This window comes from Cololabis saira, chromosome 22 (assembly GCF_033807715.1).
Source record: "Cololabis saira isolate AMF1-May2022 chromosome 22, fColSai1.1, whole genome shotgun sequence".
In the NCBI taxonomy this organism is placed as follows: Eukaryota; Metazoa; Chordata; class Actinopteri; order Beloniformes; family Belonidae; genus Cololabis; species Cololabis saira.
This window is the reverse complement of record NC_084608.1, coordinates 21,892,471-21,907,572: the sequence shown is the minus strand read 5'-3', so window position 1 is coordinate 21,907,572 and position 15,102 is coordinate 21,892,471. Positions and strand designations below refer to the sequence as shown.

At 39.8% G+C, this 15,102-nt stretch overlaps 2 protein-coding genes across 2 annotated transcripts; both read right to left on the bottom strand.

Annotated features, from left to right (window-relative positions):
• Positions 1-1,001: 1,001 nt before the first annotated feature.
• Positions 1,002-2,724, bottom strand: sox32 (SRY-box transcription factor 32). The gene is made up of 2 exons (XM_061713563.1): positions 2,463-2,724; positions 1,002-1,636 (listed from the first exon to the last, which is right to left on the bottom strand). Exons 1-2 carry the CDS (start codon positions 2,722-2,724, stop codon positions 1,002-1,004), a joined length of 897 nt encoding a protein of 298 aa, XP_061569547.1.
• A 5,776-nt stretch (positions 2,725-8,500) lies between these two features.
• mrpl15 (mitochondrial ribosomal protein L15) lies at positions 8,501-14,266 on the bottom strand. The gene is made up of 5 exons (XM_061713170.1): positions 14,103-14,266; positions 13,836-13,993; positions 10,300-10,465; positions 9,070-9,193; positions 8,501-8,976 (listed from the first exon to the last, which is right to left on the bottom strand). Exons 1-5 carry the CDS (start codon positions 14,205-14,207, stop codon positions 8,639-8,641), a joined length of 891 nt encoding a protein of 296 aa, XP_061569154.1. The 5' UTR covers positions 14,208-14,266; the 3' UTR covers positions 8,501-8,638.
• Positions 14,267-15,102: the final 836 nt, after the last annotated feature.

Sequence of the window (15,102 nt, the reverse complement as noted above, 5' to 3'; positions counted from 1 at the left end):
TTTGCCTTCCTACATCAATCCAGAATGGGAGTCCAACCTCGAGGCTCTGATACAGAAAATATGGAACAGGGAAGTAAACATTCTCCTAAATGGGTAAACATTTGGCAGAAAAAGTCCAATGAGTTTGGAGATATGTCGATTTTAGGGCATATTTTTAGAGCCTTTGTGAGATGTTTAAAAATGAAACAGGAAGCTGGGAAGTTTATGCCCCGGCGCCCTCCGTGCTTCCCTCGCTCAGCCAAGCAAGGCGAGGATGGAGATAAAGTGGGGTGTCAACACTTCGTGAAAGGCCGGGTAGCATCGCTCCGACATTGTTTAGTGTAACAGATATTAAAAATAATTTGCAATAATTTTGAAAAGGCGCCCCTCACTTTATACATCAGAATCCGCTCACGTGTTAGAGAGCTTATACTGCTCGAGAGCTGGACTTTTTTCTTCTTCTTATGGGGTATTAAATCATAGAAAGCTCCCATTTACAAATGCCTACAATGGTCGGCTTTTTGAATACACAACCAACTACTAAAAATGTTTTAATAAATAATTGTATGACTTTTAAGAATTAAGGATCAGTAATATGATTGTTGTCTGTGTACCAATTCAAACCTTTTCAATGGTGAAATTTCTAAAACATGAAAGTGAAGTTTCACCATTATTTTTAATTAAGATCAAAATTCGACAATTAAGCTCATGCCAACACTTAAGTTTCTCTAAACACACGATCCATGTACCAGACAGAGTGTGTTGCAGTAATTTGGCCTTTGCAGCCTTGATTCTGACATCAATGCAAAACAATAAGGAAACAAAAAATATCCACACAAGTACAAGACTGTACGGTTTAGTTATTTATTGATACATTAGAACACAATTATAATACTGGAAGACATTACATTCATCTTTTATGACCACAACTTAACAAAAAAAAAACAGGTATATACATTTAGAATGGGAGGATCAAGAGAAATACTGAAATAATTTAAATAAATACACCAAGCTGAGAAGCTTTATGACACGGGATAACCCCCTCTGTGGCTGCTGGGGTCTACTGATTCGGGCCTGTGATTCGGGCCCAAATACTGTTCAAACTCACTTCGGTCCAGATCGTAGAGCATGTCCAGCTGAACCTGCTCTAAGTAAAACTCCAGGGACGGCCCGGGAGGGCACTGCGGGCCCCCGTAGCCTCTGGGCTCCCTCTGTTCCACAAGAGGCCCTCCACAGTTGGAGAAACCACAATGTGTGAGTCGGTACTGGGAGCCGAAACACACCTGAGGCTCTGCGTGGTACGCTGGAGGGTTGGAGTACATGCCAGGGTTGTTTGAGAAAGCATCTGCTGCTGAGGATGGGTCTGGGAAAACTGTGGGGTTGGAGTAGCTGCTGTGGGGAGGGCTGTGTGGGAAATAAGATGAGTTCTGCTGCTGGTTGTGGAACAGGTAGCTGAGGTTGTAGGGCACGCTGAAGCCTGGGCTGCAGAGCGGAGAGGCCTCTGAAATCTGAGGTTTTGAGCTCTTTTTCAGGTGCTTCCTCCGGCGGGGCCTGTATTTGTAGTTGGGGTAGTCGATGGTGTGCTGGACCCTGAGACGTTCTGCCTCCTGCATGTATGGGCGCTTCTCAGCCAAAGACATGGCCTTCCAGGTTTTTCCTGTAGAAACACAGACTGATCAATGCCCTGTATGTTGGTTTGTTTGGCATTTAACCTGCCATTGCCACATCTGAACTAAGAAACAGAAACTATGAGAGGCCAATACACATTAAGGCAAGGCAAGTTTATTTATTTAGCACAATTCAACACAAGGTAATTATAAGTGCTTTACATCGACATTAAAACCAGCAAGACGTAATTAGACAGGAAATAACAAATAAAATGAAATAAAATTATGAGAAAATAAGTTAAAATAATAAAAAGCACAAGTTGCTGAAAACTAAGGGCAGTAGAGTACCGCAGGTACACATCTCATTTGCGGTTTTCAGAAAGTATTTAATTTAAGAGTACGCTTAAATAACAAATAAATGAAATAAAATGATAAGAAAAGAGGTAAAATAATAAAAAGCACAAGTTGTTAAAAGTAAGTGCAGTAGAGTCCAGCAGGTAAGTATTTAATTTAAGAGTACGCTTCAGTAAACAGTAATATTTTTAGTTCTGGTTTAAAGGAGCTGACAGTTGGAGCAGACCTCAGGTCTACAGGAAGTTTGTTCCACCGGTGAGGAGCAGAATAACTGAACGCTGCCTCACCTTGCTTGGTTCTGGTTCTTGGGACACACAACAAACCAGATCAGATGAACCTCAGGGGTCTGGGTCCAGCATGTATTTTGGTCCAAGACCATTCAGTGCTTTGTAGACCAGCAGTAAGATTTTATATCCTTTGACTCACTGGAAGCCAATGCAGTGATTGCATGACCTTTCATCACATCAACAGACTGGAGAGGTAGTTTAAGTTCAGTTAAAGGCTTCTCCAGGAGGTTCTTACCGAGTATCTTGCTCAGGTCGGTGTTCTCCAGGTCTGGGTTGAGCTGTGCCAGCCTCCTGCGCTCCTCCTTGGTCCAGATGATGAAGGCGTTGAGGGGCCTGCGGACCCTCTGCTGGGCAGAGGCCGACTTGGCCTCGGGGCTGGTGCAGCTGGAGTCCGAGTTCACGGACATGGGGCTGGAGGGCCTGGGGCTGGAGCAGCACGGCTCCTCGAACATGTCTGCGCACAGCTGGAGCTGAGCGTGGTCGTGGCTGAAACGCATGGCTGCTATCAAAGGTGACGGTATAACTGCTGTCATCCTCGAGTGGATGCAGGCTGACGGATATATGCGGCCGCTCCGCCAATGGGAGGGCAGGAGGAGTGGATTTTTAGGTGTGAATTCCAGGTATTTTCTCAGGTCGGTGATAGGACCTTCCGAGACCCCAATCAACGCTCCCACGAAACTTCAGATGGGGAGACTTGAGTGTGTAATAAACTTTACAAGTCGGCTGTGATGTGGACAAAAGCCCATTTTCACCCCTAACAAAGGATGCAAATTGCAATAAATGACACCGAAACAGTTAATATGTGATTAAAGTGCGGATAAATTACATTTTCTTGTCTTTTTGCCTTCAAACAGAAGATGATCTCAAGTTAAACTTTGGAAAAGCCAGTCTACACTGCAAAAACTCAAAATCTTAACAAGAATATTTGTCTTATTTCTAGTTAAAATGTCTCATTTTTAGACTCATCACTGGAAAAAACAACAATTTTCACTTGTTTCAAGTACATTTTCACTTCAAATAAATAGAAAAATCTGCCAGTGGAACAAGATTTGTTTGCTTGTAATGAGAAGATAAATCTTGTCCCACTGGCAGATTTTTCTACTTATTTCAAGTGAAAATTCACTTGAAACAGGTGGAAATTGTCAAATAACAAGTTATTTTTCTGGTAATGACTCTTGTTTTAAGTGTAATGAGATTTTTTGACTAAAAATGAGACATTTTACCTAGAAATAAGACAAATATTCCTGGTAAGATTTTGAGTTTTTGCAGTCTAAACTCTAAGCCATGAAAGATATTTCTCTTTATTCACACTTTAAAATAGCATTATTAAAGAAAATAACGAATAAATTAAATCTTTACTTGCTGGAATCATAGAATCAATACGGGTGAACATCAAAGTTATCTCCAAGTGGAGCTGGTTACTAATTACACTGTGGCTCTCAGCTCTTATCGGCCATGCACGGCTTTTGTCAAAGTACATTTTACAGGACTGCAGCAAACATGATCAAGGCGTGTTTATTGCTCGATTACCACGTACAAATATTTGTGCCATGAAGAAGAAGAAGAAGGAAAAACCCCAATAGCCCCCGAAAAAAGGGGCATGATGAGCTGTTCAGGACATCAAAACACACAAATGACTTCATATTTCTCAGAATGGGAGAAAAGACGACGGGGGAAAGTTTGAATCAAAGTACATTTAAAACAAAGAGCTGGAGGGTTGTAGCTGATGTGAAACCGTTTCTGGCAATTTTCTATGTATTATATTATTAAATGTATTTTAACCAATGTATTTTCTCATGAATTTTACTAGAACATTTTTTAGGCACGCTTTTAGCTGGAATGATCATCAAAAACAAAAGGCAAAATTTCAAAATAAGTGACTTTTTTTTGTCCTGACACTTGCAGGTTTTGTTTGTTAGTTTTTGTTTTGGTCAAATCGTAAATATACAATTTCTTGGCGATTATAAAAACGAAAAACCAATTTACAAAAGTACAATACACTAATTTTAAGTGTTTTTGTGGAAGCATGTGATCCATTTTCAGTACAACAGACAGGTGCAGCCACATCTGCATAGTTTCAATGTGTCTTTATTACAGCATTACACAAACAATGGATTTCTTTGTGCGACAGTTTTAAGGTGGAATCTGTGCACCTGCACTGCTTTGTGTCTGCAGAGGAGTCACTCATGGAGCCGTAATGGTAAATACTTTCAGAGCGCAGAAGGCCAATACACACAGTACATGACGTTTATTAGAGGGATTTTAGTCGGGGGAAAAAACCGCTACAATTCAAACGATGACGCAGCAACCACTTAAATGGCACACTTTAATTTTGGAGGGCCTTATTTTTTTTCCTATAGGCCGCTTAGTCTGATCAATAAATTCAATAATAGAAGGGATTATCGGTATTCTTTAAACCATTCTCAACTTCCTTTGGCATCTAAAGTATCTCAATCGAAACTGCTTAGTTGAAGATTCTAGAAAACATTTAGAAAATCCCCAATAAAACAAACAAGAATAAGGTTGGGTCATGTTTAAAGGAAAATTTTCCATCCGAGTAAACAGTGGGGGTGTAGCGGTTTGTATTCCCTGCAGTGTGTGTGTGTGTGTGTGTGTGTGTGTGTGTGTGTGTGTGTGTGTGTGTGTGTGTGTGTGTGTGTGTGTGTGTGTGTGTGTGTGTGTGTGTGTGTGTGTGTGTGTGTGTGTGTGTGTCACAGCTTTGTCAGAATTAAGAGTTTGAATCCACATCCATACGTGCTAAACGGGACACACGCCAGTGCGCTGAGGAGCGCTGATCGTTTTAATCAATTAGTTTGAAAGACGCAGCGTGAATACAATAACGTTAGTTTCGGCTGACTCTTCGCCTGAATGAAGTCGGCTAAATATTAGACAGTATCTGACTGAGTGAGAGTGTGTTGAGGAGGATGATGTGTTTGATGTATTGGCATTTTTTAAAATACATTGCTTTTGTAAAATAATGCTTCTTTCTTGTGCAATTCTTGTCAATTAGCTGAATTATTCCTGTAAATTGTACTTTACTCCACTTCAGTGATGAGTCCTAATCTATGAGGTGACAGTAGGGGTATCAATGCATTGTCTCATAACCAAACAACCAGAGTGCTGCCGTTCAATGGTCACTATGCTTTCTGAATAGGGATTGTTCTCTGTGGCTTTCTGATCACAATGTACCATTGTATTGGACAGAACTCATATATGGGACACTCCTCTCCTCCTTCACTTTGGATCAGTGATGACCAGGTCTGTGCAGGTAGAGCTGTGCACTCAGGACCTGCAGGAGGATGTGACGGGAGCTTCGGTGCAGGATTTACAGGAAGACCTCGGCAGTTCTGGACGGTTTCTGGGAAGTATGTGGACTACATGGGACTATAGCAGGGATCTGCCGCATTTGTGGATGGTGCTTTTACTCCCAACGATGACTCAGCAACAGCAGCTGAGCATTTTGATATTGACGGGCTCGCCTATTCATGCATTTTGGATTTTGAACCTTGAGTTGAGCAGGATTTTTCCCAACCCAAAGATGCTCTTTCTACACATGTGGAAAACTACTGAAGTGCAATGCAGGAGGCCTGTCTTGACCTTTGATAATGAAGCACTGTATTCCAGCTTGGCTTCAGCGCCAACCCACTGGCTTTCCTTACAGTGGTTCATTCATATAGAGCTGCATTGTTTCATATAGGTGTGAAGAAGACATAATACTGTTGTCTCAGGTGACCATGATCTTCGCAGCAAGGGACCATAATGCATTGTGTTGCATTGTGTGGGCACAGCAGGCCGGTATCACGATACGTTCTGTCATGTCTCAGACATCATTCTATGCAGTGGCCTTCCTCCACCTCCACTCCTTGATTGTGTGTTTGAGTAGATTTCAACAGTAGACTGAGGCCCGCAGGGCCCCGAGTGTGAGCTTCCACACTCCCCGTGTAAACAGCGCCCTGCCCGGCCCTGTGTCAGGCCAGCTGAGAGGATTACATGCCCCCTGGTGTAGACAGGCTTAATGTGGCCTCATTAACAGAACACAATGATGCCCCCACCTCTGAGCAGAGATAACAGGCCCAGCTTATCCAGACTTCAAACACAGCTCAAACCTACCAGGTGGGACGGCGTCCAGGTCGGAGCGTGGACAAGAACATGGACAGGGAAGGGGAGAAGAAGAAGAAAAAAAAAAGAGAGGGGCTTTTGATCTCATCAGCCTTTTATTATGCAAACGTTGTCACCTTTTCTCTGCTAAAAGTTTGACCTTTGGCATTTTGAACCTTTTTAAAAGCTTCTGTTACTCAAAAATAAGAAAAAAAGCTGATCTAATTCAAAGGTGGTTCATAAAACATTATAAACAGCAAAGGCATTAAAATTTGAAAATATGGTATGATGAGAAACTGAATTGAATTATCTAAATCTTTATCTGCAACTTTCTGTGATTGGTATTTCCGAATTGTGCTTACTGCAAGCATACAGCCATCAATCATCAGTCTAGCTCCTTTCCCCCCTCGTACTGTTATCAGAGTTTCTTTTTCTAATTTTATTTCATTCGTCTACCATGCAAGTTTGCTCAGTCAGAGACTGCTTAATGATGCTCCACTCATGCTGCAAAAACAGCACTATTCTTTGTAAATTAGGAATTGTATTCCGCTCTGATAAGACCCTTATCTGCAGAAGTGGAGAAGTCTTTTATTGTCCACACAGTTGAGTCTTGTTAGTCCTGCCACAGCAGACCGTCTATAACATCCATGCTGTCTTCAGCTTCCTCATGATTTAGGTTTGATCCCAGACTTCTGCCACACCTCTGCGCTCTACAGACAGAAGAGAAAGAGGCATTTAGTTGTAATTAGCCCTAATTATTAACTGGAACTTGACTGATACTTGTGAGACACAGTGATACCTGCGTCTGTCTTAAACGGCTCGTTCGGGTCACCAATCTGCCCTGATCAGCTTCTGCAGCAATGTCTGACTGTTTAATTAAAATGTGTGAACTGGTTAGACTCAGACATTAGATTATTTGGAACCACAGACAAAATCTCTTGAGCCAGAGCAAATTAATAGTTTCCATTTTCTTGTCTGTTTTCATGCAAACCCTTAGCGGCCACACATTCACAGGGTTGGTGTTTGTGCCTCGGTCACTCCTTCTCCTCTCTGCTGCTGCTCGTCTGAGACCTGATACAAATTCAAAAGGATCTGCTGCTTTGAAGATAAGCGCTGTAGTTCTGCCATAAACAATGATTGTGCTGTTTCTTTCCTGTGGCGTGATTTATTTAAAGTATTATGCTGTAAGGATTTGGGCTGGCTTTCCTGGCAGGGCCGGCCGTGTATGTATCCACTACTTGTGAAGCTTATTGGATACTTGAGATTAAGGAAAACACTCAGGGAACCACAAGGAAAATCATCAAAGTGAAAACAGAGAGTGGATAGTTTTACATATTTAGCAGAGCTAGGGTTATTATCAATAAAAGCGAAATCAGGTTAAATGATGTTTGACTCACAGTTTATGGCATCACTTATTTTTATTTGTCTTTCATGTAAGAGATTTTATGGAACTGCTTGGCGTTTCATCCTCACACAAACGCCCTTTGATTTATGTGTTTTTACACCAGGATAAGTTTGAATGCAGCATCTCTTCAGACCTAATCTGCTTGAAATACAAGTTAATGTTTAGTGAGCATGCCATTTTGGCTTGAAAATAAAATAACGTGGGTGTGATGAAGGCTTAATATATTTAAGAGCTATTATCCAGTTGTAATGTTGGCCACCAAATTGCAAAAGGGAAAAAACATTTTTTTTTAAGACTGAGCATTAGAAGTCTGGCCGACAAATGTCGACAGTAGACATCAAGAAGAGTGCAAATGCTGTTATTTCATTAAACGTAAACCCATCTTTCTGCATCCATAAAGCATAGCCGGGCATTCGTACGCTAGTGCTCGCCTTTGATTGTGTTCTTGCAGGGACTGAAAGGGGGGGGTGTTGGATCTTTTGAACGTCCACACCAGGATACAGCTGCCTATGACTAATTTCAGAGTCCCCTTCTAGGGCCTATGCAACCCATTTCACAAGTAACACACATCACCAGGCATCTGTTTCCTGTTTTCATTCTTTGAGTTATCTTATTTTCCTTATTTCCTCCTCACCTGTTACAGTTCACGTTCCTTCCATCATCCAGCACGGGTCAGCAACGCTCAACGTCAGCCACTCAGAAGCACTTGTGAGTGTGGCATGATGTTGGCCATAAATCACACCAATGAAACCTATAGAGCTACAGTGAAACTGAACGAGCCCATTCTTGAGGTAACGTTTAATGACAACACACACAGATTTTTCTTCCACCATTATAAAATACAGTTTTCACCAATCAAAGCACAGTATTTTCCTGTTTTTAATCAGGAGGTGTTTTTCTCCTCACATCTAGGAACTGTAATATTTCAGCAGTTTGTCATCGGTTGGTTTGAGAATCTTCTTCTCTGGCATGTTAACGACCCAGCCTGGAGAGAGGCCAAAGAAGATCTGTCGAACATCCTTCCTCGTGGCAAGCATTTGATACAGTTCATCCACTGAAATATCTGGCAGCACATATCCATACTTCTGTGCCAGGGTGAGCCGGGCCTGCTGGACTTTTTCCGGATCTGCTAAGTAACCCCGGTTTTCAGCAGCTGTGTAATAGGGGACCATATCCTCCCCGGGCAGCATGCGCTTCGGGATCGGCTGCCCGCGCATGAAGAACGGGACAGGCTTGATGAGGATTCCTGTCAATGTGAGAAAATATTTTTTTCAAGCCTTTTATCCCCCAAACAAACCCAATGACTTTCCAGTGCTGAGAATGGCTGTTTGTTAGTTACCAAGACTTAAAGGGTCGTAGAAGCTGGTGGTGATGACGCCACCGTTCCGTTCAATAGCAGCTATTGCTCCTTCGGATGCTCTCTGAACCTCAATGTTGACTTTGGCAGCAAAAATGTCAGCACCCTGAAAGAACAAACATTCAACCTTCTGTCAGGATCAGTTGAAAAACAGGAGCCAAACACAACATCTTGATCTGCATCAATCAGGGACAACACTGTCATGTGGCGCCACCTGCTGGTGGGAACCGATCCAGGAGTTTATTAACTCAACATTCATCCACTGTCTCCCACAATGAAGCCATCCTCCCCTCCAATAACTCACTACTAGCCTTGCAGCTGATGTTTATTTCTTGTCAGTGTAATCTTTTCCTTGCAGCCACGCAGAGAAACAAAGACTAAGATGTAACTCTCTTGCTAGATAAGTGGAAAATAAATGTATGAGATTGTTTTCTTAAAAATCATTTTTCTAATCCACTTCAGCGCAGTGATAGAAGACAGAACAGAAAGAAATGACTGATATCTGCATTCAGCCATCGTCTGCAGCATCTTCAGTGCTCATGCCTGGATCCCACAAATCATTTATGTCTGAATTCAGCTGGGAACATTATTTTAATTAAAAATGACCCTTTCTTTTTATCTTGATGCATTTGAATTTCAACATGCTTTTTAAACATTTTAAGATACAAATTCAACTCTCCCTATCTTTTAAAAGCAGTTTTTAGTTTTCGTGTTTGCATGCATATTAAAAAACAGAACGTGCATGCATTTCAGACTAACTTTTTTCATTTATTTTGAACAGACTGCAAAACTATCTCAACCATCTCATAAAAATAAACAGAATAAAACATAAAACAGATATGTGTAAATAAATATATATAAAACACAGAAGCAAATTGACAGTGTGGAAATATTGTTTATGTGTGTGTGTGTGTCTGTGTGAATATAATATATATATATATATATATATATATATATATATATATATAAATTGTTTTGCAATAAAGTAGAGAGAGCAGGGATAAAGGAAGGCAGATGTTAGCTGACAAAGGTTGACAGAAGGTATAATGCAAGTTTTGAAGTGTTATTAGAAAACAAATGTTTATCAATAAAAAGAAAAAAAGGTGTGTGAATAAAACATTTTAAAAAAGCATCTTCCTTCCAACATCATAATTGTGAAAGTTGTAAATCCATAATATCACTCGCAAAATAATAATGACAGGCAGTGATTACCTCATCAACAAGTTGGATTCCATAGTCCCTCTTGAAGGGCTGTACAGTCACTCCTCTGGCATTGACCAGCTGGGTCAGATCAATGGGCTGGGTTGGATCAACTCGCCCCAAATCGATCAAGTACTGCAGTCGCTTCAGGGTCAGAGGCGGGTACTGTGGACGCCGACTGAGGAGGAATACCACACATGCAAGTTAAATTATATTGACACATTTTTACGGGTGCTGGGACGTTTCGCAAATTTTGTTACTTTGATATTTCATAACTTACTTTTACAATAATGCACCACCAAGAAAAATAAACAGTTAACCAAGTCATGATTTTAGTGCTACGGGTACTTCAGGCCATTTGTCTTACTTTTCTTTTAGGATTTGCTGATCGTTGTAGCTGTGTTACAGCGTAAGCCCTGCATTTTGGACTGAATGTTTCTTTTTTGACATGCCTTAATCTACTACTACTACTGTCATTTAGCAGACACTTTTATCCAAGGTGACTTACATCTCAGAGAAAAACACAAGTAAGAAATCACTAATGATCTAATGTCAGTTACTCTTACAGGTCTATTATATACTAACAACACCTTTTGCACTCCCTGGGGAACCCTTAAGCCAAAATTGTACTATATTAAAAAAAAAACCCTCCTATAACATCATCATCAATATTTTTCCTGCGTCAGTCTCTTAAACCACCTCACTTATGTCTTGGACCAAAGTACAGGCTGGATCTGTTAGTTCCTATGAAGCTCCCAGACCCCTGAGCTTCATCTGGATCTGGTTTGTTGTGTGTCCCAAGAACCAGAACCAAGCAAGGTGAGGCAGCGTTCAGTTATTCTGCTCCTCACCGGTGGAACAAACTTCCTGTAGACCTGAGGTCTGCTCCAACTGTCAGCTCCTTTAAATCAGGCCTAAAAACATTACTGTTTACTCAAGCGTACTCTTAAATTAAATACTTACCTGCTGTATTCTACTGACCTTACTTTTTAACAACTTGTGCTTTTTATTATTTTACCTATTTTCTTATCATTTTATTTGTTATTTAGTGTTTAATTGTGTCTTGCTGCTTTAAATGTTGATGTAAAGCACTTGGAATTACCTTGTGTTGAATTGTGCTATACAAATAAACTTGCCTTGCCTATGCTGCAACATACCAAATGTCCAATCATTTTTAGGACTTTCTTTCTTAGATGTGTCAAAAAAGAGCAGCCACATTGATTTCATTGCACTAGTATTTTTTCATGTACAGCCAGATTTGAAATGTTGCACGCTTTGTTGACCCTCAATCCAAATATGTACCAAAACTACTGCACAGAAACCACTAACACAAGGAAATCAGTGTTATTACTAAACCTTGACGTATCCAAGACCGTCAAAAACAATTCCACATTCCTCCACCATGTATTATTTGCCATATATTCCATATTATGTTTTTAACAAAACAAGTGGAATCACATCTTTATACTGACATTTATGGAAATAAAATCCTGCAGAAAAATAATATTGATGTATGATGATTTTTATAGCAGTTTTTTTGCACAAGTACTGGATGGTCCTTATAGTCCATGGGCCAGACCAGATATCAGTACCACTCAAGGTGACCAAAGTTACTTATGATTTTTGAAAAGATCCATGTCTATAGATATTTTGGTATGATAACCCTTCCTGAGTGGCAGCTGTATCATAGTTATCAGCTCATGAAGTTACCCACCCCCTTCAGGTTAATTGATGATTCTAAATTGGGTGTATTATACATTTCCTGAATCCTTATGGTCCTGTGAGTATTCACGTTTTTGTATTTTTTTCTTTTTGTATTTTGTGTTCTAATGTTGTTTATAAAACTAAGCTGGTTCCTTATCTCATTGTTATGTCCTTTATGTTGTGTATTTGCATGATAAAGACCAGTTTGTAACATTAACCTAGTGGCTGTTATAGTTTCATAGGAGCTCACAATGACCGGTAACAACAATATAGTAGGGGTATATTATACATTTCCTCAATCCTTATTGTCCTGTGAGTATTCCAGTTTTTGTATTTTGTGTCTCTGTTGTTCCTAGTTGACACATGGCTAAAAGATAGTATATCATTTAGGCGAAAATTGTGTAAAAAATGTGTGTTGTTTATAGTTTAAAGAGCTGCAGTGACCTCTATGTTGGTCAGAAAGATTCACATCTTAGCTTGAATGAATGCTTAAAAGGTCTCCTTTAAAATGATACCAAACACTATATTGTGTAACATTGACAGATATCCTGTACATGAGTCTAAACCAGGATATGCACCAGCATCTAAAATGTAATTTTCTGAAGGGGGTGGGTAACTTCATGAGCTGATTAACTATGATAACAGCTGCCACTCAGGAAGGGTTATCATACCAAAATATCATCTACAGACATGCATATGTTCAAAAATGATAAGCAAGTTTTGTCACCTTGAGTGGTGCCAGGCCCGGGTCTACGAGGGTGCAAAAGCATGCATTGCACCCTCAGTTTATGTGTTTGCATGCTCAGTTGAAAAGACGAAAAGAAAACTGCCTGATTTATGGTTCCGCGTTAAATCGACGGCGTAGCCTACGGCGTAGGATACGCGGCGACGCGCACCGTACGTTTGCGTCACCGCGTATCCTACGCCGTAAGCTCTGCGTTGGTGCCACGCGGAACCATAAATCAGCCAGTGTCCGTCACTCATCTGCGTCCAGCAGTTTCCTGCACCAGCAAGACGCTGCTCTCTGCTGCTCCGTTAACACAAAGTAACGATGGATATTCGGAAGGGGTTCAAGCACAACAACGCAAGCAAGTTTACAGGACTGTCTCAGAAAATTTGAATATTGTGATGAAGCCCTTTATTTTTCTGTAATGCAATAAAAAAAAGTCATACATTCTGGATTCATTACAAATCAACTGAAATATTGCAAGCCTTTTATTATTTTAATATTGCTGATTATGGCTTACAGTTTAAGATTAAGATTCCCAGAATATTCTAATTTTTTTGAGATAGGATATTTGAGTTTTCTTAAGCTGTAAACCATGATCAGCAATATTACAAAAATAAAAGGCTTGCAATATTTCAGTTGATTTGTAATGAACCCAGAATGTATGACATTTTTGCATTACAGAAAATAAAGGACTTTATCACAATATTCTAATTTTCTGAGACAGTCCTGTATATTTATGGTTATATTTATTTTTGTTGCTATGTTTTATTTTCTGTTGCTAGATTGTCTGATGGGTGAGGTAGTCCAGACTAAATGTAGCATTTTCTTTGTTCTGCAGCGATATTGCTGCAAAAATGCACTTGAAATACACTTCAAATATTGTTGTTTTGCTATTATTATTCCGCTTTAAATCATGGGAAAATGCATAATTTAGTGTTAAATAACGTGCCAGGCATGTGCACCCCCTCTGATCTGAAAAGCACCCCTAGTCATCATTTTCTAGAACCGGCCCTGAGTGGTGGTGACAAGTGAAATTTTGGGCTCTGGTCCCTGGACTATTAGGGGGCAGTACTTAGAGGGATGCACAAGGGTTAATATCAGCTGGTGACTGTACCTGTGTCCTTCGTTGAAGCCATATTTAGGGATAACCAGATAAAAAGGGGTCTGTCCCCCCTCAAACCCGAGCCGGGGTCGGGTCCCTCTCTGTCGCTCTCCTTTGTGACCTCGGCCGCTTTTGTTGCCACCATGCTGTCCTCTGCCCCTCTTCTTCTCCTGCAACACATTACAAACTCATATGAGTGTCTGTTGTGAAAGTCTCTCATTCCTTACATTAGCCACCTGGCTAAGTAAGCTACAATAAAGGTATAGTGTTGACATTTACCGCCGTCCTCGCTCCGGGTTCAGGTCGCAAGTTTGCTAAAGTTATTCGCGGCAGAGTCTGTAAAACATCTAACGCCTTAGCGCCTGGTTTTTTAGGGAAAGACATGTTTCGGCTGCTCACATGTCCAAGTTAGCAAATCAAGGACATGTAGGTCACGTGACGTGTGAACAGCGGAAGTGTTATCGTCGGTGATTCAGGACTTTTCAAATTAAAACTATCACCGTCCAAAATACTAAAAAACACAATTTGCTAAATGTGTTTTTTTTTCTTTCAGTGAAGGCAAATAGAAAAACATTTACATATCTATAACAATCATAAAAAATAAAAATCTATAATAAATAATATAAAAGTAATCAATAAAAACACATCTATAATATAAAAATCTGTAATACTCATAATTCAAAAGGACTGGCTTTTTTCTGACATAATCTTACTATATTCTTTTTTTTATAGTCTAAAATTACCATTTTAGAATGTCTGAATTTAAATGTATTATAATATAACTACTGAATGTATTATGGAAGATTTACACCATATGGCCACAACATATAATTTCAATATAGTATTTGTTTAAACAGATATATCAACAGATAGAAATATAAACCGACTATCTTTGACAATCACAAACACCAGCATCTATTATTGATTATTTGAAGTGTTCATTACATAATGTAAATTAAAAACAGCCCAATTTTATCCTTAACAGTTTTATAAATGATATTTTCGAATCCATATGTATAAATTGGTCAATTCTGTTTATCTATTATATTTATTACAATTAAATGTAGCACTTTGTTTTGTTGTATGAAAAGTGCTATATAAATAAAGTCTGATTTTATTTTTTTATTTATTCATTGGAAATTAATTTATCAAATATGATGTACCGGCATCAAAAGATTGTGTGTCTTTTACGGCGTCAGTTTGTTGAGTTTCGTGGGCGTGTGCTGTCGGAGATTTATACAGATCAACTTGACATTTCAGGGAACCAATAGGAGAACAG

Bases quoted from the DNA above. Each gene is read 5' to 3' on its own strand.
- mrpl15 (XM_061713170.1), bottom strand. From the start codon at position 14,207: ATGTCTTTCCCTAAAAAACCAGGCGCTAAGGCGTTAGATGTTTTACAG. The intron at 9,194-10,299 runs GTAATCACTGCC...TTGTTCTTTCAG, and splicing joins GAATCCAACTTGTTGATGAG to GGTGCTGACATTTTTGCTGC. The intron at 8,977-9,069 runs GTAACTAACAAA...TCACATTGACAG, and splicing joins CTACGACCCTTTAAGTCTTG to GAATCCTCATCAAGCCTGTC.
- sox32 (XM_061713563.1), bottom strand. From the start codon at position 2,724: ATGCGTTTCAGCCACGACCACGCTCAGCTCCAGCTGTGCGCAGACATG. The intron at 1,637-2,462 runs GTAAGAACCTCC...GTGTTTCTACAG, and splicing joins CGACCTGAGCAAGATACTCG to GAAAAACCTGGAAGGCCATG.